This window comes from Solenopsis invicta, chromosome 5, assembly GCF_016802725.1.
Source record: "Solenopsis invicta isolate M01_SB chromosome 5, UNIL_Sinv_3.0, whole genome shotgun sequence".
NCBI lineage: Eukaryota > Metazoa > Arthropoda > Insecta > Hymenoptera > Formicidae > Solenopsis > Solenopsis invicta.
The window spans coordinates 21,740,461-21,763,619 of NC_052668.1; the positions used below are offsets into that span (position 1 = coordinate 21,740,461).

Below are 23,159 nucleotides of genomic sequence, written 5' to 3' on the forward strand. Positions count from 1 at the left end.
ATTTAGCAAGATTGTAAAATTAATCGTACCACTCTTTGACCCCTCAGAGATTGAGTTTGTGAGTTCAACGCCTATGTTGGAAAATATGATAGTTGATACAATTATAATTATTAAATTTATAATTATACATACTCTTGTGCTTCCTAATATGCATCATTTTGTTATGCAAATTCTGATGCAATGATGCTTGCAATGTTACAAAGAAGGTTATAATCCTATTGTTGATTCTTATAGATCTTCAACAATTGTTGCAATGGTATGAGGAGTAATCCATGCTGCAGCAACCACATTGAAAGACTACCAGGTACGAGTTAACTTGGTCTCCTTCCACTATGGAAAATCAAGGATACCATCAGGCCATTTCAACTCATCAGTCTTTCTGGAAGAAAAATACACGGGCTGTACCAGGGAGGTATGTACTTCCCTTACGATGTTGCTTTTTATATACTTGAGGTTTGACTTACTAATCGAGATCTCTTCAAAGGCCAAGCCTGAAGCAAGACGTTAGACATGGCAAGTTTAATTCCACTGCAATTGGATCTGGCAATTTAACTGGTACTGCTAACAGCAGTAGCAGTACAGGTGGAAGTGGAGGCTCCACTTCCTTCCAAGACTTTCAGGAGAGCGTGGACGATGCATGGGATTCGGGGGACGATGAATTCTGTACAGTCTCGGATGTAAAGATATCAAAGAGGGTCAGTCACTCAGCAGCCCTTAGCGTTATCAACAGTCACAGATCTGGCAATAAGTGTTTACAGCCATCTCAAACGAACGCCAAGGTGGTCCAGCAGGAAATTATCCCCGAGGAGAAAAAGGCAGAAGCCCTTCAGAGGCTGGCAGTGCAACCGTTGCATTTACGCAACGTGAATTTGCACTCGCAGATGATTAACAGCCAGCACTCGGGTGAAGACACAGATTTGAAACATAGCGTATCACCTCAACATAAACCTACGCAATTTCCTGGTAGACCACAGCCGCTGAGACAGGCAAATGCTCCCAATAAATTTTTTATACCTTCAAAGGAGCAGGGTATGTATTTATTTGTTACACGTTTCACAGAAATCTTTAAAATATGAAATTTAAAAATCTTGTGTAAATCTGTTCAGATGGTGAGAGTAAAGTGGACAAATTTCAATTACTTTTGGAAGCATCCGTGCTGAATCTAGATGAGTTGAGACAGTTATCGTGGTCAGGTGTGCCTGCGAAATTGCGTTCCGTCACTTGGCGGTTATTGTCTGTAAGTAGATAAGATAAACGTACTGTATTAATCAAACCTGGTAAAATACCACTGCAAAAGGTTAAGCGACTATGTTTATAACATTGCAGGAATACTTGCCGGCTAATTTAGAACGCAGACAACCCGCACTGGAACGCAAACGATTGGATTATTGGAACTTGGTCAAGCAGTATTATGATGTCGAGCGTGATGAGGGTTTCCAGGATACGTATCGTCAGATCCATATCGATATTCCTAGAATGTCACCTCTTATCTCACTGTTCCAGCAGACGACAGTGCAACTGATATTCGAGAGAATACTGTACATTTGGGCTATTAGGCATCCTGCGTCTGGTTATGTCCAGGTATTCTAGCATAGAATTGCATATCTTTTATCCAGCTTGTTACGCGATTATTCATGTATCATTCATTAATTCGTATATCTATTGTTGTAGGGTATGAATGATCTCGTGACACCTTTCTTCTTGGTCTTTCTACAAGAGGCAGTGCCAATACAAGCTTGGCAAGATCTTGAAAATTACGACGTGGCGTCATTGTCGAAGGAGCAACGCGACATTATCGAGGCAGACAGCTTTTGGTGCCTATCTAAATTTTTAGACGGTATACAGGACAACTACATATTTGCTCAGTTGGGAATCCAACATAAAGTGAATCAGTTGAAGGAGCTGATACAAAGGATTGATGGTGAATATTTTGTTACATGTACTAGTACAAAATGTTTATCAATTTTTTCTGTTTCCTTCAACGTATTATTGTAACGTTTTCAGCGCCGTTGCATCAACATTTGCATCAGCATGGGGTAGATTATCTACAATTCTCCTTTCGGTGGATGAACAATTTGTTGACCAGGGAAATCCCGCTTCATTGTACCATCCGACTATGGGACACGTATTTGGCAGAATCCGACAGATTTGCCTCGTTTCAGCTCTACGTATGCGCGGCCTTTCTTCTTCGTTGGAGGAGACACTTGCTCTTGCAACCCGATTTTCAAGTAATTTATATCCGTTAATTTTACTCTATTATTTTGTAGATAAAGCTCGATCAATTTTTATTTTTTAATCGATTGCAGGGGCTGATGTTAATGCTACAAAACCTGCCCACGCAAAACTGGACGGATTCGGAGATAGGCGTGCTGGTGGCCGAGGCGTACAAATTGAAATTTACGTTTGCCGACGCGCCGAATCATCTACAGGCACACGACACAACGACCAGGTGACCACTTTCAGACGGATCAGGTTGATGTTATTATAGTGGCCAAACTGAGAGGCCGGGCGCGCTATCGCGTTGTCAGTTCTCTTCTTCCGTCTCGCCGTCACTAATATGCATTGTGACGTTCAATCTATCACGGCCATATCGAAAGTTTTTGAAAAACGCGGTCTCCTACGTTTCGTTCCCGCGTCGGCTATTAAGTTTTTTCAATTACTTTATGCGTTATAGAGTTTATTCCTTTGTTATATTGAAGGATTTCACGAAGAGGGTTTAGATATACTCGCCATGTGTTCCACTCTGGAATAAAATGTAAATGTGTTTCAAGACGTGGAAATTGTAACGCGAATCAATTGCCATTTCCCGGTTTGCATTAAATTTTTATATATATAAGTATCAGACATTATATACAGATAATATATATAGACAAAAAAGTTTTGTATATCGACCCTGTGTTGTGCTTTTATATGGTGATTATACCATTTTTACCACCTTACACATATTCCTATTCATATCCCAGCAATTATTATGAAATTTATGAATTTGACTTTAGAAATAATTTATACATTAATATTTAATATTCAACGATCATGATATTATATTTCATTTTATAGCATATGCTTTATTTTAACATATTTTACAACATATTAAAATATGATTTGCCATAAGCCATATTTTTTAATTGTTATATGTAAAAGAATTGTGATCGTAGAATATGAAATATAAGATCTATTTGGCATCAAATTTCTAATTGTTATTTAGAAATAATGCACACAGAACTGTGCAAATTCATTTTTTTAAATATATTTTTAATGGATATTCTTAATATAAACCAGGTTCATATTCCAATTTATTGTAAAATAAATTTTGGATTGGAAAGGGAGGTAGGTATATTACCTATATTATAAGGTATAAATAAATACGGCTAATACCAGCGAGTTATTTAACATCTAGTATTATCTAACTGTGCGGCGTTTCCTTAATTATATTTCAGTCGTTCTCTATATCGATTTGGCCGTAATCTACATCATCTAACTGTGGCATCATCGAGAGCGACTCGTTGAGTTCAAAAGTTTCCTGCAAAAGAGATAGTTCAATTAAACATATACTAGATAATTGCAGATGGCTGCATGATATATCGTAAGAATATCTTGGGTTTTTTTAATTTTTTCAAACATTTTTTGTTCGATATTTCTAGATCGTGTATGATACATACGCTCACGTAATCCACATGCACGGGCGTCGGGTATATACATGGCATGCATTCCATCTGCGTGACGCCGTTATTGTCGGCAGTGCACTCGCAGAATTGGCATTTATTCGGCTCGGCTGTGAGAGCGATTCTCTTAGAGAAAACACTCGCGAACTTTTTGATCGAGGCAGATTTCTCAAGACGTAACTTGTTTCCGCTGAATATCGTGCCATTCGTCTCCAGGGACAGCGGCGTGCAGTAGCTTAGCACGTTCTTTGAGAGCTTAGCCTGCCTTCTTAAATCGACGTCACCGATCAAGACACGGGAATCTTTCTTCGTGTATGATTTGGCCGCGTCTAAACCATAGAAAATCTTACTGATCTTCTCCTTCTCGAACTCAAAATCGCCGTCCATCAGTATGTGCAGAGTGATGTCGTGCTCCAGTAGTACTTGGTGTAATACGGAATACTCCAGCTAAGGTGAAAGATTAATCAGAGGAAATTATTAAATAATTCAAGAATTACTTAAATCTCATGAAACTTAGAGTTAAGATTACCGTCTGGTTTTCCGGTTCGCAATGCGAACACGGTATTAATATGAAGGTCTTCGACACACCAGCCCTGAAGACGAGCCGCGAAGCAAAACCGATTGCTTCGAAGATATCTTGGCTACCGCTGCCGATCGGCACATAATCAAAGTAATCAACAAAGCGTGGCACATTCTTCGTGAAGACCTGTCCATCGAGGACTATACTTCTTGGTCTATCATACACTCCGTCGCCACCGAACGCTACTAGGGACCATCGGTTACCCGTGAGACCTTGATCGTCCAACTCCTTACTGAGTTGCGTGATCAGCAACTCCATGCTGAGGTTTAGCTTCATGTCGCGATTACAGCTCTTCGCCTCAACGATGAACACCACATCGGCCGATCGTGGCACTTTATCGCCCTCCAGCCGCTCGAAATGACCCTCGGACACTTGACTGCCATTTATCATGGCACACGTGGTACACCGATCGGGTATTCGTAGATAAGTGTCGCGGAACATGCACATTTGCATGTATGACATCGCCACCGTGCACACCTCGGTTTCAGTGAGGCTACTCAGGCACATATCAACGTACTTGGTTGGATCGATTACGCTAAAACAGACTCCAAATTCTGAGCTTTTATTCACGAACAGTTCGTCGCAGAGCGTGTATATTGTGTCGTCTTCTTGTTCAGTCCTACTGATGTAGTTCGTTGTGTCGACACAGTTCTCGTCGATGGACCAGCTATGAGCAAAGCTGCCAGTGTCCTTAAGAATCAACTTGTTTGATCCTAGAGTGTCGTCAAATTGCTCATTGCTCATCGTGCCGAGTAGACCAGCCGTCTTCCCATAATACCAGCCTGATAATTCCAAGGTGCACAGATTAAACTTAAGGTTACACTCCAGTCGGAATTGGTTGTTTTTGCGCTCTACCATCACCACGTTCTCCACTTGATAAACATATGTGCTGTTATCCAATTCAATTGGCAGCTGCAGATTGCTCGTGACGTCCGCTGATTTCTGAGAGATTAGCTTCATCGTCTAGATAACATATAGCATTTGATGTAATTAATATTTTGTATTATTATTAAAATAATAAATTATGCTATTAAATGTAATAATAAACTTCATAGATTTTATATTGCTATTTTCTATGTATTATGGCAAATTATGTTTCAAATTAGTTTTAAACTAATTGAAACGATTTAATTTTTAGCATGCAATAAAATAAATTAAAATATTAAATACTGACATCGTTAAAGAGATCCAACTCAATAGCGTTGTTTCCTATTAGCACAATAATCTTGTGGGTAACTTCCTCGGCTTGTTGATCATATTTCACCAAAACTGCGAAAGTGTCGTGTACGAAATCCTTTGCTAACAAATAGGTACAAGTTCCAGCAAAGTCAAAGTAATGTCCATCGAAGGTAATGTAATGTTGAGAGCCAATAATCATGGCTTGCGCTAAAACGGTAAGAATCGTTTGTTAAAAATAATCTTTTGTAGCACACGTATGTACGTAGCATATGAAAATAGCAAAAAGGAAGTGGCGTTTTTTCACGGAGATTCATGTGATTAAAATTTTATTGATTTAACATTATATCTAAACTTTAATATTGTTGAACTTCCGTGGCTATAAAACAAACCTTTAAATGGCGGTAACCAATTCGATAACTCCGAGTATGGCTTGTACTGATAGTAAAGACTCCAGAAAGTAGTGTTCGAGATGACGAAGTACGTCCTAACATTCGCGATCGCTCTGATCTCCGGTATCTCATGGATCTCGGGCGTCTGATTGAAGGCGTGCCAAGACATGGGTAATTTCTGCTCCAAGCACATCAAGCCCTCATTAGGATCGAAGATGAACATGGTTTTAGCTTCCCTGTAGCGGCTCTCAGCTTCCAGCGCTGTTTGACTAATGTCCATCATCTTGGAGTGCACTAACCGGATGAAACTCTCTATTTTGAGCTTGACCTCGAAGTAGTCGCAGAAATAGCCAATTCTGTTATACAGTTGTTCAAACTTCTCCATGGCGTAGTTAATTGATGGCAGTTTCCTGAGCTCTTTCAATTCCAACACGATCTCATCCACGACATCTTTGAGCTCCTTGCCGAATGGCACGAAGGCGAAGTAGCGCTCCTTTACAAACTGTATCATCAACCCTGAATATTTGTGCACATTTGTCACTATATCATTCGCCTTGATATCGCGGTAGACCTTATCGATGTCATGGGTAAAATTAGTGAAGCGATCGAAATACGGCGACGCGATGAGCTCTTGCTTACGGTCGTACAAGAAGTCCAGCATCTCCTTGCTTGCCTTCCAGACGAGCGTCTCGACATAATGGACAAAGCGAATAAATAGAGGTTCCACTAACTTCAAAAAGCTATACCATTGGTCTGAGATAGATGAGAAAATTGTGTCCCAGAGATTTTCAATATATTTGATGAAAGACACATGCAGGTCTTTGATGAATATGTCGTACTTTTCGATCAAGTTCTCGATTGTACTCGCTACCTGCGACAATGAATCGCCTCTCAGCACAGCAGCTGTAATCTCGGATAACTTATTGTAAGCATTCTTGATGGTCTCAATCAACCAAACCAACGAATTTCGTAGAGCTTGGCCAGACTCGCCCATTATTTCCCAGATTTCATTGAAGATATTAGGAAGGGATTCAATATGATGTCGCAGAGATAATTCATCAATGACGTATATACCGAAACCAACGATATCTTTGATGTAAAAATCATTTGCATTGTAGGAATCGTTCAAATATATTTTAAGATCTTCAAAATCATGCTCGAGAATTTTTAAATCACTAAAAAGAACAGAGAAAAAAAATTAAAAATATACGTAACATTTTATATAAATTCATCACATTATATAATATTAAATAATAAAAATAATAATATATTTACCACATATTTTAATACTTTTTCATTGTATTATATAACATTATTTTATTTATATCAATTGTTTTTATTAATATTTTTCTGATATATCTGATAATATAAGTATTAAATATAAAATATTTTTAGTTTTAGTTTACTTACTTCCAATCGTCAAGGAATTCCGAGATATCCTCTTGAGCATTCTCCCACACATCCAAGATAATACTTCTTACTTCGTTCTTTACATAATGCTTCCAATATTCAATATCTTTATCCACGCTTTCGGACATGTCGTTAAAAGTCGTTTTTACAGTGATCTATCAAAATCATGAGATAATTACTGTTATTATTATAAATTGAAATTATAAATAATTAAATTAAACGAATGTCTTCAATGAATTTGTCTTACAAAAATATCGTTTTTAAGTTCAGGCCGCCATCGTAAAGTTGAAGTAACGAGCCTTGAGTGATTCAATTTTAAATAGAAAGAAACATCTGAAATTTTTAAGTCGTCATCGTAGGTTCTCCAAATATTAAATATGGCGTTTCGAGCATCCGGAATGTTGCCGTGCATTCTTAAACTCACTGTCGCATCTATAAAATGGAAAATATTGAAAATAAAAAAATAAATCAAGCTAAAAAATCAAAGAAAAGTTGAAGACAAAATTCTATCAATTTAATTTTTTAAATATCTTACCACACCGAGAACAGAAGCAATAAAAAAAAAATCCATAAAATTTATTTTAAATGCTCGTAAACTTTTTATAAAATAAATTCAAACAAAAAACACATATTGGATTAAAAATAGTTTAAATTTTCCAATTTTTTCAATATATTTAGTATCAATTTTAATCTTAACAATTTTTAATATTTTGTTTTGACAGATTACTAATTTTCTTGAAAGTTTTTATGTTGTAATATTTACCGGGTGTGTAATTCACCATCATCCAAGTGAGTTCCTCATCCGTGTCCAAGAAGAAAATGCCAGTTGCATTAAGTTCCGGTGTATTGATAACGCTACCATTTATGATGTATCGAGAAGATGAAGGATAATAGCCAATCGCGAAATATTTAATAGCGTCATTGTTCACTCGTCGATAGATTATTTCCCTTGATTTTCGGTCAATTCGACCAATAAGTTCTCCAGTTTCACTCGGCATGTAACCGCGTGTGTATTGAGCGTGATTCACGGTTTCGAGCAGCACGTATCCTTCTCTATGAACAAATCCTTCAATATCGAGATCCAATTTAGTACTAATGTGCTTGCCGGCTATCTTATAAAAATACTTTTTGTTCAATTCGTCGCTCTCGTCCCTGAGCAACGCGGACAACGTCAATAATTTATCCTCATTATTGGAATAATCCGCTGTGAAAGCGACATTTAGCAGATCTCTGTAATCTTTTTTCATTAATACACCTTTTAACGTAACGTTCTTCTTGAAGGTCGGATGATAAAAACTCAGTATAGCTTGTTGTTCAATCTCCAGTGACGTATCAGTGATATTCATCCAATCAAAAGCCGCGCCAATACTCCTCAACTTCTCGTCGTCACGTTCCCATTGTAAATTCGCTTCGGAGTTCATCTCATTATTGGCAATCCTGTAGGAGCCGCCTAGGGTGAAGTTTCGTCGCGGGTAAGAGATACTGAGGATAAGAAATTGATTGTCCACGTCCTCAGTAGTCTTGTTCAGAATGTTCACGTGATATGATACCCAGGCATCCTCAGCTAGACTTAGCCAAGTGTTCTGATCAAACTCGCCGGACAAAATCTGATAGTCTGTCTTCAACTGAACCGTCTTGTTTAAATGCATCGCTTTGAAGTGGATATTTTGGCCGGTATGGGTAGTCCGGATTCTGGACTCGCCAGCGATGTTGAACGCCGAGCTGTTGTCCAGTCGGTAGATGTTAACCTGTTTGAACTCCACAGTAGGATAGTTCGTACCCTCGTTTCCAGCACTGTATTCGAACTGATTCACGTAGACAATGCCTATGGGCTTGTAAATGTTCTCCACTGTGATCTGAATACTATCCTTGTCGAAACCAGCTCGGGACTCACTCTTTGAGTTATATTGAGCGTCCAGCACCTTTTGGTTATTGTACATTAAGGTCGAATGGCCAGTAATAACTTGCGGACGTTTTTTATAGCCGTAGTTCAAAATACCAATGTGACGAGCTTGCAAAGGAACTTCTACGTGCAAAACGCCTTCTAGATTCGAATCCAATCGTTCGCTATGATAATTGTAATCGGAGTTCAACAAAGCCGTATTGTTGGGCCAAAAGAATTCGACAAATCTTTTATTCTGTTTCCTGCATATAAAAAAAGAAGTTAAGACATTACGAAAATAAAAGAAACATTCTTAAAAATTATATAAATGATATTTTCTTTATGTCGCAAAATTTTTGTGACAAATAAAATTCTTAAAAGAGGATAATTGATATTAATGAACAAGTTTTGATTTTTAAATATTATGTGATAAAATTAATTTCTTTTTTTGTAATTTTGCTTATCACATAATAAATTCACTTACAGAGTGGTAAGTACGATAAAATTACAGCCAACATATGTAAAATGTTCCATAGGTATCGTAGTGTTAACAGTTCCATTGACATTAATCAGACTTTCATAAGATATCCTTGCAGTACCAATCTGCCGTCTTGAGGGGTAATAAAGATCGGCGTTAATCAAATTTTGTTTATCGGAATTAGCGTTGTAGTTGAAGAAAAGCACGACCGTTTCTTCTTGCGGGATTAAAGGCGTAAATAGAGAATATTTGAACATGATCTCTTTCTTATCAAAAGTTATATTGAAAAGATTGTTGAGAGATGCCATAGACGATAATCCCCAAGTCAGCCGGAAATGTCCATTAATGTCGCGCGTAGCCATTCGAATCTGAAATTTAACTTATTATAAGTTTGTGCAATATTTGTGGATTAATTTCATTGCCTATTAATATTAAAAATATACAAACCGATCCGTCGGAAGCGTAATTACTCTTCGACAGCACGGTATTGTAGCCCACTACATAAGAAATATCCTGCATCTCTTTATTAGTGTGATAGCTGATCAGGAATCGATGATCATCCTTATTCGGGGGCGGCAACTTTATGATGAACACCGCATCGATGTTTTGCTGATTGCGAAAACCAATGGTCGCGTTTGTTTCAAATTCCCACGCCTTTCGATCAATATCGAGACCGAAGCCCGCGTCGATGTTCCTGAATAACCGGCCGGGATTCTTGTAAAACATTTGAGTGGACAACTCCTTCTTACCTAGGTCCGTAGTATCGTATCCTGTGATCAGTTTTACAAGCATATCCTCCATGTAGATCAACTTCCATTGCATGCTTCCGTGACATCGATCGTCGTTCAATCGTTGATCCAGCCGGACATCGCCACTCAAATTGGTTAACGTCATGTTGCCTTTCACCATCAGGATTCTGCTGTCGTTCCAGGGTGTCTCAGCACGAATATATAAAGTAATGTTGCCATTTGTTTGCACGCTCATAAAAGTGTTCAGCTTATAGGTATCTACTTCTACATTAGTCTTCTGGATATCTGTGCGTGCTCTCACGTGCCAATTCAAATGGTTGATTACCTCTGCATCGAGGCTACTGTTGAATAAACCACCATCAACATCTAATAGAAGACCATATCTCTTTCTCTTCAGTCTCAAAATCAATCGATTGGTGTTCGCGCTTTTCGGTTCTGCTTTCACATCCACTGAATTGATAGTATTATCTTGCATAAAGATGATAGAGCTGAGATCGTAAGATTTCGCTTGTAGCTCGTCTTTCAACTCTCCTCTGACATCATAGATGGATTCGTTGACCTGTCTTAAGTCACCGTGAAACTGAAAATGAGGTTTCTCCGACAGTGGCGTGTATAGATCGCCATCGATCTTGCCGTTGTTTAAGTTTCCAGTCAACTGATACTCTCGATTGCCGAGATGCGTCACGTGTACATTTAATTTGGCAGTATTATTTATGAGAATCGCGTTGCTATAGAGAATGTCAGTCTCCAAAAATTCTAGAGCTTTTATCCAGCTTTGCAGTTTCGCGGAAGCTTTTACAAGATGGTCGTCTACTTGCCAACCAGATTCAAAAGATATCTGAAAAAGTAACAGCTTAGATTTTAATTTAATTCTATTTAATTAGTATTAGTTTAATCTTTATAAAAATCAAATCAACTATAAAATAAATAAAAAATAATTATTATATTTGTATTTTAATTACAAATTACAAATAAATATTGATAATTTACATGTTTAGATACAGGTTTTTCCATTTTTGCATTAAAGTTAATTTGCTTTCTATCTCCGGTGAAATCCTTTTTTGCGGCAATCATGGTTTTAGGTATTTTTATAACAGGCGAATCGATCGCCATCGAAATCATTCCGTCGAACAAAGCCTGCTCCACCTATTCGAAAAAAAAGTAAAATTTTTTATTTTGATGTTTGCAAATACTTATTTATAAATTTTAAAAATCATGCAAGAGTCACCTTTATACTTCCGTGTGCATCCAAGATCAATTGATTTCCACGAATCATAAGTGTACTCCTGTGCATATTGCCCTCAAACGCTACGATTGCGTCAGTACGAATGTCTTTGAGAAATTCTAAAGGTGTCTTTATGTCGAATTTCACAAAATGTATCTTTCGAGTTTTCCCATTACCTCGATGCGTATAATTGCCGCGAAATCCAGTCTGCGTAAAATTTTATGCGCTTAATAAATTTTTTTTCCACTTTATTAGTTATAAAAAATCAAAATAATACTAAATTGAAAAGATTACCTCGAACCATTTATTAGCTTTTGTTCTGACGTTTACATTCATGTCCATGAGGTAGTTGAGATTTTCCATATCGACGACAAATGCGTTTAGCGCTGTTATTTCTCTAATATTGCTAAACGTTAGATCAATATGTAGATCATTCTTTATATGAAACATATCTTCCATGAAAAAGTTGTCGTCTATGACGATTTTTTCGGGTGGAAATTGTAATATGCCTAATATTTTATAAGTATCATCTTCAGTATCGATATCCAACTCAGCTGATATATCTGCCACTACTGCGGCCGATATCTACAAATAAACAAATGTATTCATGCATTTAATTAAAAGTATATTTTAAGAGAATAAATATATATTCTAAGTTAAAATTAATTAATGTTAATTTCTCTCGATTTAATCGTAAATTAATATTAAAATTTTTATATAATTAATAGTATTTAATTTAAATTTTAAGTTCTTAAAATAAGATTGTTGCAAGTTTTTATTTTCATAAATTGTTAAAATTAAAATTGTTAAAATTGCCTGCACTTCTCCTCGCCAATAGAGACCATCGTCCTCTTCCATGTCCTCCTCCTCTTCATACTCTTCTTCCTCTTCTAACGATTCGGTGGAACTTATAATCCCCGGTTTTAGTGGTATTTTAACAGGCGGTGGTTTTGGTCCACCCTTAGCCTTAATGCCGAGTTTAAGCTTCGCCAATGTTACCGTGAATTCTGTATCTACGCTCAACATATGCGCCGGCTCCGTGTGCGTTACGATCAGCCTTGTGATCACGCCGCATTCTTGCAGACCGTCGAGAGGCGTGAACACTATGTAGCTGTAATCGAAATCGGTGATATTATGATAGTGCCAAGTGCCGAGAAAGCCAGCCGTGATGTTATTGTAGGCGATCCTAAAGTCGGCCTCGCGCCTATTCAGCTTGGCCACCACCAGCGCCTTTTGCAGCACTTCGAGAGGCGTCGCCAGCATGAATTTGACGTTGAAGTCATGAATAGCAGTAAAAATTTGGCACAATCCCTCAACGCCTATAGGACCACTTGGGGTGACGATTTCCGCCACCACATGATGATTACTTTCCGACATGCCGAATCTGCCACGAACAAAGGCAAACTTCTCTAGCGGCGTAGTAACATTAAATTCTACCTTGGACTCCTTCCAGTGTACGAGATCGCCAATCAATTGACCGGTGTATTTGCGTTTATCCAGATCAAAATTGGCCGCACCAAAGAATTTCCAGTTGGTCATGAGGCGCAGTTGGCATTTAAGTTCACTCTTCTGGTAATTTATCAAGGGTGAATGCAAATGCATATTTCCGGTCAGATTGAACACATCGTCCGATTGCTTGTCTAAATGCCAGATACTACGCGCGTCGATTGTCTTGTCAGGATTGTATTTAATCAACAAATGTGTGTCTACCGTTTGCGAGCGTAATTTATGGGTAACATTTACGGTTATCCATGAGTTGGAGTGAACGGTGCTGATTAAGCCGCAGTTTGCTGCCCATTCGTTCAGATCCTTGTGCTCACTCGCTTTAGCATGAAACTCCGCCAACACATGCTGAGAGTCCTTCCAATGAGCGCTGCTACTGGCTAGGATCTCGTTTGACAGTTGCAGATATCTGAAGGCAAAAGATTGGAATATTTTTTACATTATTTCATTATTGTTAAAAACAATGATTATTTTTATTATTATTATTGATTTTATTACATTTTTATTTATTCTTAATGCAACAGTTTTTGAATATTTTATTGATGCGTATATAAAATAATTCATATATTATAACCATGTTTACTTTGCATTTAAAGCAGTCTTCTTCCAGTTTTCAAAAGGCGTCAATAATTGCGATTCCAACTTGACCGTTATCATTTCCGAATGCACGACGTAGTCGGCGCCGATCGACGCCTTAATCGCATTCTCCATACCCCAGTCCAGGATAACATCCACTAGATAAATATGTGGACTGCGTACAATCAAGTCACAAGAACCTGTTACCAATCGACCCGGATAGGTCAACGTTATCATCGCACTTCGCTTGATTCCAGGAGAAGTTGCATTCATCAGATACATTCTGTTCAGCTGCAACATCGTGCCAAACTTTAAGGCAGGATCTCTATTAGCGTCCCACTTGATTTCTGCCGCAAACTCCTTCTGATTTTCTTTGTTGATTCCGCTCAGGGTCAGATGCACGTCCCGCCATTTGTCCAGATGTAGCTCTACGCGAATTTCTCGCATGGTGTCGACGTGCGTCATCGCCGAGTACATGTTACCGCGATATCTCGCTTCCACGTAAGACATCAAGCTGGTTGGTGATAAAGCCGTGTGGTTCAGTACAAAGGCGTACTTATCATAGTCCAACTGCTCGGCGTATAGACTGACTTTGAAATCGCTATGATTCTGATACAAATGGCAATTAAACAAAATCGGACTGACTAAGCTCGGCGATTTAACGATCATCTTCAAATGATGATTAACAATAACAGCTACGGATCGATCTGTATAAGCGCCACGCGCAGTCATGTTGTGACCGCTGAACCATGTTCCGGAGAAATCTAGGTCGTATTCATTTCGCGAACGTTCATTGATGCGCGCATTGATCAGCATCGAGTTAAAGTTCGGAATTGTCAGGTTCGTGTGACCTTCCAAAGAGAATAACAAACCACGCGGCATAATGATGTTAACGAACAAACTAATCTCCTTGCCTGTAAATATAGAATCTCTAGAATTTTTCTTATAGCCGAAAAGATTTTGTTTATATATGTGGACTTTTCATCTTACCTGGAGCGTATTTTATGAGCAAATTAGTCTTCGATTCGGGTCCAACGACATGGTGATTGACTCCCATCCTGAGGTCCAAATTTTGGATTGGTTTGGTGATGGATACCAGTGCAGATACCTTTGTGCCTTGATTCTGGAAGTACATCTTCGAATAGGAGACAATAAGTTGCGCCGTAAGTTTGTGTCGGTCATCCTTAAGATGCGGATTGGAATTCACTTCGGCATGAAGTTCCAAGTGACCGAGCGCTTGTTGATACCAGGCGCTTATTACATTGTTAAGTTGCGGATAAGCGCTAGAATGCAATTTTATTTCGGCGGCCTTATGCGTTAGCGTCTTCGATGAGCGATTGGACAGCGAAACCTCCAAGTGAAGAGTCTCTTTCTTCGGCATACGTTGCAACTGATAGTCCAGCTGAAAATCGCCGGCCAGACTGTTGTTACGTCTGACGATATAACCAACCAATTTGCTCCAGACTCGCTTCGTTTGGAAGGTCATATCTATGTCGAACTGGGAGATATTGTTCTTCTGTGCATTTCTAACGGCACCTAGCAATTCCAATTATTTAAATATTTTCTCTAAATTTTTTTATAATATATGTAATTGTAGTATATTATTACATGTTATTATGCAAATTAAAATTTTATAATTTTTAAAAATGTAAAGATGATAAAGAAAAAATTAGATTATTTAAAAAAAAAACATTTGAAAAAATTAGATAAGTGTACAATTTTAATTGCTTAATATTTAATAAAATCTTATACAACGAAATACCTGAAAGAGCAGCAACTCGTTCATTGTTGATAGTTAAATGAGCTGTAGGATAATAAGTATAACCATGATTGAATTTCTTTCTTGAGTAACCCAGACTGGCGTCTAAGTGCTTCGTGCCATTAATATCAAAACCTATATCCATAAAAATCTCATCTTCGGTACGTTTATATGCACCTGAAAACATATAGATGTTATGATAATATCTTCCTCAATTCATTATTTTAGAAAATTAGATATTTATTTAGAAAACACTAACCTTTAGCAATTAGAGAATTACCAGCCGAATGAAATAAAGCAGAAACGTTATTATTTATTATGTCAAAAATGATAACAGCACTTATCTCCCTGTTCACCTGTGAGCCAGGTGTGTCGAACATTAATTTAAGCGTGTTATATTTCTAAAAAAAAAAAGTTTAAAAAAGTCATAAAAATATTTATTTCTTCATGTTTTAATATTCGAAGAATCACGATTTTATTGTAATTTTTATTAAATATCGTCATTATTCAATTATCATAATTATTATTACAAATAAATTACACGCAAATATTAAATAAAAAATTGTTAGAATTTTTTTATACCTCGGTGTTGTTCCAGCTATACTCCAACACGTAATTTTTTGCGGTTGGATCGGCTTTGATCAAGGAAACTTTGAAAAGCGTGAGACCATTCAAAATGAAATAAGGCGCATCGGGATCCCTAGTCACGTTTGTAAATTGATAATCGGTGCACATTTTTAAGCCTATTAATCTATCTAAGGCGGCCCAGCTGCAGGTAGTGTTGCTGACAATATTCTGGGGCACAATTACAGGATATCGCGAATTCTTCTGATCGGCTACCAAGATACCCAATGGTTTCTCTTGAACATTGCCACCGTTGCTTTTGACGAGAGCAACATCCGAGACTAATGAGAACAATTCTATCTTGCGGTTCGGTAAACCCAGACTCACGTGCACTAAACGGGTGCTGTTCAGATTCAAATGAAGCTGCATTGTTCCAGAAGAATAAAGGTTTGTTCGTAGCTTGAGTCCGGCGGATTTATAAAAAGCATCCACCGTCATTGTGCTCATCATATCAACACTTATACTGGAAGCGATGTTAGCAGTGAGTTGAAATTGGTTATCGGAAAATCGAGCATTGTTAAGCATTTTTGATATCTTGAAGTAGCAAGCCGCGGAACCGGCAAGGTCCAAACGAATTGGCAGACCGGACCCCATTGGTACTACATAAGAAGAATCCAAAAACATCCCGGTTTTCTCATAGAGAATCTCCTGCATAGCTAGAAACTCATTTATTCTCTGCACAGGATTGAAATTCGCCAGTGCAGTCCTCACCTGTTTGTCACCGTCCAACATCATAAATAATAATTCGTTTCCAAATATCTTGTAACCGAGACTTAATTTTGGATGATCGAAATTGTTGTCGATAACATTCGGTAACCGTTTCACACCATCCCAATAATTCTCATTCTCCGATGCCGATCTAAAACGTCTGAGAAAATTCTGTAGATAATTCGAAATTCGTTCGTTTCTGTAAATGCCATCCGGTCCAAAGAGATTCTCCGCGTAATATTCGAAGCCTTCCATTCGTGCGGTGATCTCAAATAGATTCACAGATTGCCCGAGGAGATCGGCGGTCACATTGAAAGTGAGCGATCGTGGCACATATGATTTCGGCGAGAAGATCAGATTCGTTTGATAATTCACGCCAACATTGTACTCCTCGGAGTAAAAGGAGTTCTCGTAATTACGCGAGAACTTTCTAACGTCGCTGTTGAACTTGTTGCCAATGTCCCGATCCGTCAGCAGACTTTGGATCTCGACTCTAGTAGGCGAGGCAGAGTTGTAAAGATTTGTCAAATGACTCCATACGAAAGAACCAACTTGATTGACTTCTTCTACTTTAAGAGTGTGCTTAATAGTCTTGATAACGTTGTAATCGGGGCAACGCATCACCTGTAAGTAAGAGGCAATACGGATCTCCGTGTCTAACGTTGTATTACGGTAATAATCGAGGAAGAATTCATCCCGAGTCTCTTCGCAGGACGGCAGCCTACGATAAGCATCGACGGCTGCGATGCGAGCTTCCATAGGTAAGAATCCTCCAGTGTCGTCGATGCATTTCTTCAGTTCTCTTCGCAAGCTTTTTGTTTCAAGTCCCATGTTACCAATTGCTTTCAAAGCTTCGAGCGTTTCTTTTATTGTATCAGAAGAGTGAAAACTCGGTTCGCAACCTTGTGAAATTTTCTGTTCAAGATGCGATAGAAGCACGTTTACCTCCTCCAAATCAATGCAATCGGCATCGTTGTTTTTGCAGTACGTATGAATGATCGTAGAGTAGCTAAGAATAAACTGAACGTGAGGAATTTGATGCTGGAAATCCAGTAGATTTGAAAGAGCCTTGATGGTTTCCTGATCTGGTTGTGGAAACAGAGCGAAAGTAATGATCCAATCGTTGATGGTCGCCTCATTGACGTATTTCTTGATTATCAGATCATTCATCACCTTTACCGCAGCGTTACTGTTTAAATATGGCAGTGCTGCGACAATGTGCTTTTTTCCATTTTTGCAAATGCTGTTAGCTCTGTTGAATAGCTGTGACAACGAGGGATAATCCAGGAAGCGAGCCGATTGGATGAAATTAGTAAATATTTCAGAATATCTCTGCTGCAACTCGTCGGTACTCCCAAGCCTGCACATATGTTTTAGTAAGTCTCTGGAGGTGCGCAACTCGCCGTGCATAGTCTTCAAAGTCTTCGCGTGGTCGTACAACAACGTGGTCCTTTTTATGCGAGATGCACTTTGCACGAAGTTATCCTCATCTTTTTCCTCATCATCATTATCTTCATCCTCTTCGAATTCGTGACTGAAACTCTCCGTCGTTTCTTGAACCAGCTGAAGGATTGCCCGAGAGTCCGTTCTGGCGCCGGCTTCATTGCCATTGGAGAGCGGTTGAAGTATTCGCATCTCGTCACAGACTACTTTCTCATAGACATTATGATCGATCGTAATCTCGCAATCACTGCGCGAATGGAATAACCCATGTTCTCGGTGTTGTTTTCGCGGACTTTGATAAGGATTCGACTGTACGATGGAAAAGTATTTGGGACCTTTTTGACAATCAGCCAGGTATTTGCTTTTCTTGACGATCAAACTGGTTTTCTTGGCCTCATACAAGTGATAATTGGTTTCGCAGATACCGTAAACATCTACCTCGTCACCACGATGATCCACGTCAAAACGCCGCATGGTGTTCTGCAGCATCGAGAGAACACCCCGTTTGATATTTAATGCCCAGACCGGCTCACGCCGATCCGGACATAGTTCATGGATCAGCCCATCGTCAAAGGTGAACGTCAGTGTGTAACGCTCGAGGCTGGCCTTGAACTCGGAGCCAGCGCGATCCGGAAACTCGGGATTGTACGTACTACGATCGTGGCTGATACTGGCATTTAGAATTCTTAAAGTACCCTCGCAAGGATTGTTGAAATGTACGGACAGGGTAGCGTCAATGTGCAGAGCTGAATCATTTTTTGAATGACGAGACGACACCTGATGATAACCCAGATTCGTACTCAAATCCACGGAATACTTATACACATAGTGAACATCTTCGTGATATTTGAATTTTCTTTCCGACGGAACTGAAAGGAATATTGATAAATAATATCGTGTCCGCAATATTATTAATAATTGTATAGAATACATTTCTTTATGCGCAATATATTACATAACAATTTCTTGAATTAAATATAAAACTAATTTTTCTATGAAAAAAAGTAAAAAATGGAGAGAAATTTTATTTATTGTCATTTTTTAAACTTTAGTATCGTGATTATTTTACTTTAGAATACGCATAAAATACTTCTTATTTGATTAACTTAATAGAAATGTAATAACGTTAATTAAAACATGTAGAAAAAAATATTATAGAAAAATAAATATTAATATCTCTAAAAGACAATTAATTAATTAATTTATTTATTGTTTGCTATAATTAAATTATTAATAAAATGTGTTTCAAAAAATATCTTTCTACGCGCGCGCAATCACATTTATCAATAATCTGTTTTCTTAATAACCATTTCCTTCTATGTGTATACATGTATTTCTATTTCCTTTTATTGCATAAAGTGAATGAATTGCAAGAATTATGTCGTAGTACGTGCGTCTATCGAGGTGAAGGATTCTGACATTTATTCTTAAAATGCATGCTTGCAAAGATAAGCAATTACGAGGAAATTATTAAGAAAAACAGTATTGACAGATGCAGTTGTAAAAAGATATGGTTTAAAGCACAAACATTTTACAGTCATAACAAATAATAAATTTTATAATATAAATAATATATCGGGTATCAATAATATGTAAATAATAATGTATTAATTAATTTATTGAATATTTAATCTACAATGCTATTTTATTACTTAAAATAGATCATTTATATTAGAAAATTTGCTTCAATGTTCATATAATTAACAAAATATTTATACGTTTAGATGCGTAAAATAATCGGTTTGCGGATACTAAAGTGCAAAGTACATTATTTTTCTTTGAAATGAATATTCACGTAAAAAAAAAATGTAAAAATGCGTTGCTTAAAAATGCTACGTTAACGACTTTACAAAAAAAAAAAAAAAAAAAACTGTGAGTCGGTGCAAAATGAAATGGATCTTCGTTTCTCCTTTCATACGCATGGGATAAACAGCAACCTTCCAGAGATTGTAACTCAAGCTCATGGAAATACGATAGCTGAATGTGTCGAATTGTGCCAGTGTGAAATGTATCCGCTTAAAAATATTACCTACCCCTGCATTTTGTTCGGCCGCACTGCGATGGGTCCTTGGCAATCTCTGTGGAAACAAAAAATCGAAAAAAAAGTCACACACATGTTAAACATCTGGCACATATCTATTCTTACGCTACATTATATTAATTATTTTTTTGTATTAAATTTTATTCAAAAAAATAAAATAATATAAATTATTAAACAATCCTAAATTTTTTAATAAATAAATTTTGATAATAAATAAATTTGATTATTATCTTTTAAAATTGCATCATTTGTTTGAGAAGAACAAAAATACATTTTTAAGCGCTATATTCCTTTAAGTAAATCATTAAATTACAATATTCGAAAAATAACACTTTGATCAAAGCTAGACGATATTATATTAAACAATTTTAAATACTTTAATAAATAAATTTTGATAACAATAAATAAATTTCATTAAAATTTTTTAAAATTGGATCGTTTGTTCGAACAGAAAATTATAAATACATTTTCAAGCGCTCTTAACTAAATTAAATCATAATGTACATTCAAATTCCTTTTCTATTGATTTAAATTTTAACGTAAAGCGTCACTCAATATTTTACACATATAATTGGATCATTTTCCATTTTCCATTGACCGCTTTGAGAGCATTTTCCTACAATGCGAGTCCAATAAAACCTTGGTGAAGTCATAAAGGGCATCGTCGTTCAGTAACGATTACGCGCAAATTAATGAAACACCGGACGTCGCAATAAACATGTACACAGCATAATACATAAGCGCCGGAAATTATCGATAATTACCTCCTTGCACAGCAGTTATCGCGCATGCAAGCGCAAGAAGTAGTATCGCCTTGGCAGTCATGGTTTCCGGGGGGCAAGCAACCCTTATTCGCTTCCGGAATTTGCGAGATTGCTTCTACCACAGATTGGTCCTCATTCCTCGACGTGCATCTGTCGAAGTTCGCCTTGTTGTTTCGCCAGAAATTCGCTGATATGCGATCCTGGCAGTATATCTTCACGGGAGAATCACCACCGGAAGAAAGAACTTTCACGATAAATGATCTTTGCACCGATCACTGTACTCTGCCCGATTTCTTGTTCTCGTGGCTTCTATCGTCACCTCCGATGCTTGAAAGTTTCACTGAGAGAGATCTTAAATTATACGGAAATGCGATCTATGGAGATCTTGCCGCGACGGTTGAACTTTATCTCTTGCAGCGAAAATATCCGGCGATAACCACCCGGGCGATAAACCTGGGATGCGGATCGGCGGCTTGATTGGAGACGAAGATGGAGGTGGAGAGAGAAGGAGCGTGCAGCGTCCACTGCGTGCGGCTAAATAAGTGTTTCCGTTGCTGACTGACCGACGAATGGCCGAACGACGAGGGAGAGAATCGGATGTTAAAGGTCTCCCGATGCTTTCTGTGTTGCGCAGAGGTCGGAGGTTCCGTCTGTCCGATAAGATAGCTGACTACGACGAAATCCTATAAGAAGGCTTCGTCTTCGTGCGTAAGAGCGCGTTAAGAGTGTCGCACGCTGGAACTCGTCGGCTTCAAATTGTTAAAAACCTGTTTTAGTTAACTTAATTGAAAGGAAATAAATACTATTGTTTTTCTTTACGGAGGGAGAGAAAAGGCCTTCAGCGGAGCCATACTTTCGGCACTTTTAATTACAATTATGCACTTCTTCATGCAAATTGTTTCCAAAAAGAAAAACACAATACAACAAAATGGTCTTGAGATAAACCGCTCGAGAAATGTAAAAACACGCGGAGAAAACAAATTAATCTGAATTTGATCGCCCATTCCTGATTCTTCGTTTAAAGATGATTTTGTCCAAAGTACGTTTAACCAAAGTGATATATGATTAACTTAACAAGTCATACATGTTATTTTGTTAATTAGTTTTATCAAAATTATTATCAAAGTAATTTTGTCAAAGTTGCCCTAAAGTACATTGTTTCTGTGATTCTTCGTGGATGAAGATTCTAACTAAACTCCAATTGACTCTATCAATGAATAACTTGTTAGACATATATTCTATGTTATTAATTATAACATATACAATTATTATTTTTTTGTTATTGATGGAAGAAAGATTTGCAAATTGTACGATTAGTCGTTTTAGATAATTCTGGAATTAATTACTGGTTAAGATAACGGCATATCAAATTTTTTAATTTCTTTTTTAAAAATAAATATTTCCTAATATAATCATATATTTTCCGAAAAAGAACATTATAAAAATAAATTTTTGTAAAATTTTAAAACTCATCTCTAATTATTTCAAGTTTATCGAAATAAAACAATTCGAATAAATAAACAAGACTTATTAATAATACGCAGGTATACAAGATATTTTATATTCACCTCAAAGTTGCTCCGTTTGAAAATGTAAGTCTCCTAGGTCTCTACGCTTTCTCCTACTTTGAACACATTAAACTTTTTTCCTCCTCACAAGTTGTCAAAATGTATCGAAATGCCATTTCTTCAATTATCATAATATAATGTCATTGTTTACTCTCTTCTGTCAGTATGTATATTTTCAATTAAAAAATTCAAATAAGACTTATTTTAGTAAAAATAAATTATCCTGCACAGGCCACTCTAGCCAATTTCAATCAGTGTACTTCTTTTTATTGATTACTTATATGCCTTTTACATTTTTTGTCATTTTTACAATACCTGTAATTAATATTATGCGTTAAAAATATATAATACACAAAATATAAAAAAAACATACGTCATCTATGTATGTTGCAAATAATTTAACTCACCTCAAGATTGTTTCATAAATGCCCGATGCCTGACAGGCCTCTTCCTAATCACAAATTATCAAAATTCGATGCACTCACTTATGAAAATTCGATGCACTCACTCATAAAAATTATGATCGCAAGATGACACGCTGAAAAAAGAGTTTGGTAATAGCTACCAAGTATTCAATGTAATAATACAAATTAAATATTTGATTAATATACGCAAAAAT

General features: G+C 37.2%; 2 protein-coding genes across 2 annotated transcripts; one reads left to right on the forward strand and one right to left on the reverse strand.

Annotated features, from left to right (window-relative positions):
* Nucleotides 1–235: 235 nt before the first annotated feature.
* On the forward strand, nucleotides 236–2,885 carry LOC105195154 (TBC1 domain family member 22B). The gene is made up of 7 exons (XM_011160427.3): nucleotides 236–412; nucleotides 485–1,029; nucleotides 1,107–1,237; nucleotides 1,327–1,581; nucleotides 1,672–1,921; nucleotides 2,005–2,228; nucleotides 2,307–2,885. The coding sequence occupies exons 1-7, from the start codon at nucleotides 333–335 to the stop codon at nucleotides 2,451–2,453; spliced, it is 1,632 nt and encodes a 543-aa protein (XP_011158729.2). The 5' UTR covers nucleotides 236–332; the 3' UTR covers nucleotides 2,454–2,885.
* A 346-nt stretch (nucleotides 2,886–3,231) lies between these two features.
* Nucleotides 3,232–21,592, reverse strand: LOC105195312. Its single transcript, XM_026133536.2, has 21 exons — nucleotides 20,973–21,592; nucleotides 20,201–20,245; nucleotides 15,975–19,036; nucleotides 15,652–15,793; nucleotides 15,396–15,569; nucleotides 14,624–15,169; nucleotides 13,641–14,547; nucleotides 12,371–13,466; nucleotides 11,849–12,139; nucleotides 11,558–11,761; nucleotides 11,320–11,475; nucleotides 10,028–11,167; nucleotides 9,587–9,948; nucleotides 7,984–9,365; nucleotides 7,468–7,652; nucleotides 7,221–7,375; nucleotides 5,811–6,985; nucleotides 5,417–5,628; nucleotides 4,192–5,205; nucleotides 3,660–4,109; nucleotides 3,232–3,520 (listed from the first exon to the last, which is right to left on the reverse strand). Exons 1-21 carry the CDS (start codon nucleotides 21,031–21,033, stop codon nucleotides 3,434–3,436), a joined length of 12,846 nt encoding a protein of 4,281 aa, XP_025989321.2. The 5' UTR covers nucleotides 21,034–21,592; the 3' UTR covers nucleotides 3,232–3,433.
* Nucleotides 21,593–23,159: the final 1,567 nt, after the last annotated feature.

What these genes read in the sequence shown, in the direction of transcription:
- LOC105195154 (XM_011160427.3), top strand. Translation starts at nt 333, where the DNA reads ATGGAAAATCAAGGATACCATCAGGCCATTTCAACTCATCAGTCTTTC. An exon ending in TCACTTGGCGGTTATTGTCT is followed by an intron (nt 1,238 to 1,326) that starts GTAAGTAGATAA and finishes ATAACATTGCAG; the next exon opens with GAATACTTGCCGGCTAATTT. An exon ending in GCTGATACAAAGGATTGATG is followed by an intron (nt 1,922 to 2,004) that starts GTGAATATTTTG and finishes TAACGTTTTCAG; the next exon opens with CGCCGTTGCATCAACATTTG.
- LOC105195312 (XM_026133536.2), bottom strand. Translation starts at nt 21,033, where the DNA reads ATGACTGCCAAGGCGATACTACTTCTTGCGCTTGCATGCGCGATAACT. An exon ending in GCTCATAAAATACGCTCCAG is followed by an intron (nt 14,548 to 14,623) that starts GTAAGATGAAAA and finishes CTATATTTACAG; the next exon opens with GCAAGGAGATTAGTTTGTTC. An exon ending in GCGAACCGGAAAACCAGACG is followed by an intron (nt 4,110 to 4,191) that starts GTAATCTTAACT and finishes CTTTCACCTTAG; the next exon opens with CTGGAGTATTCCGTATTACA.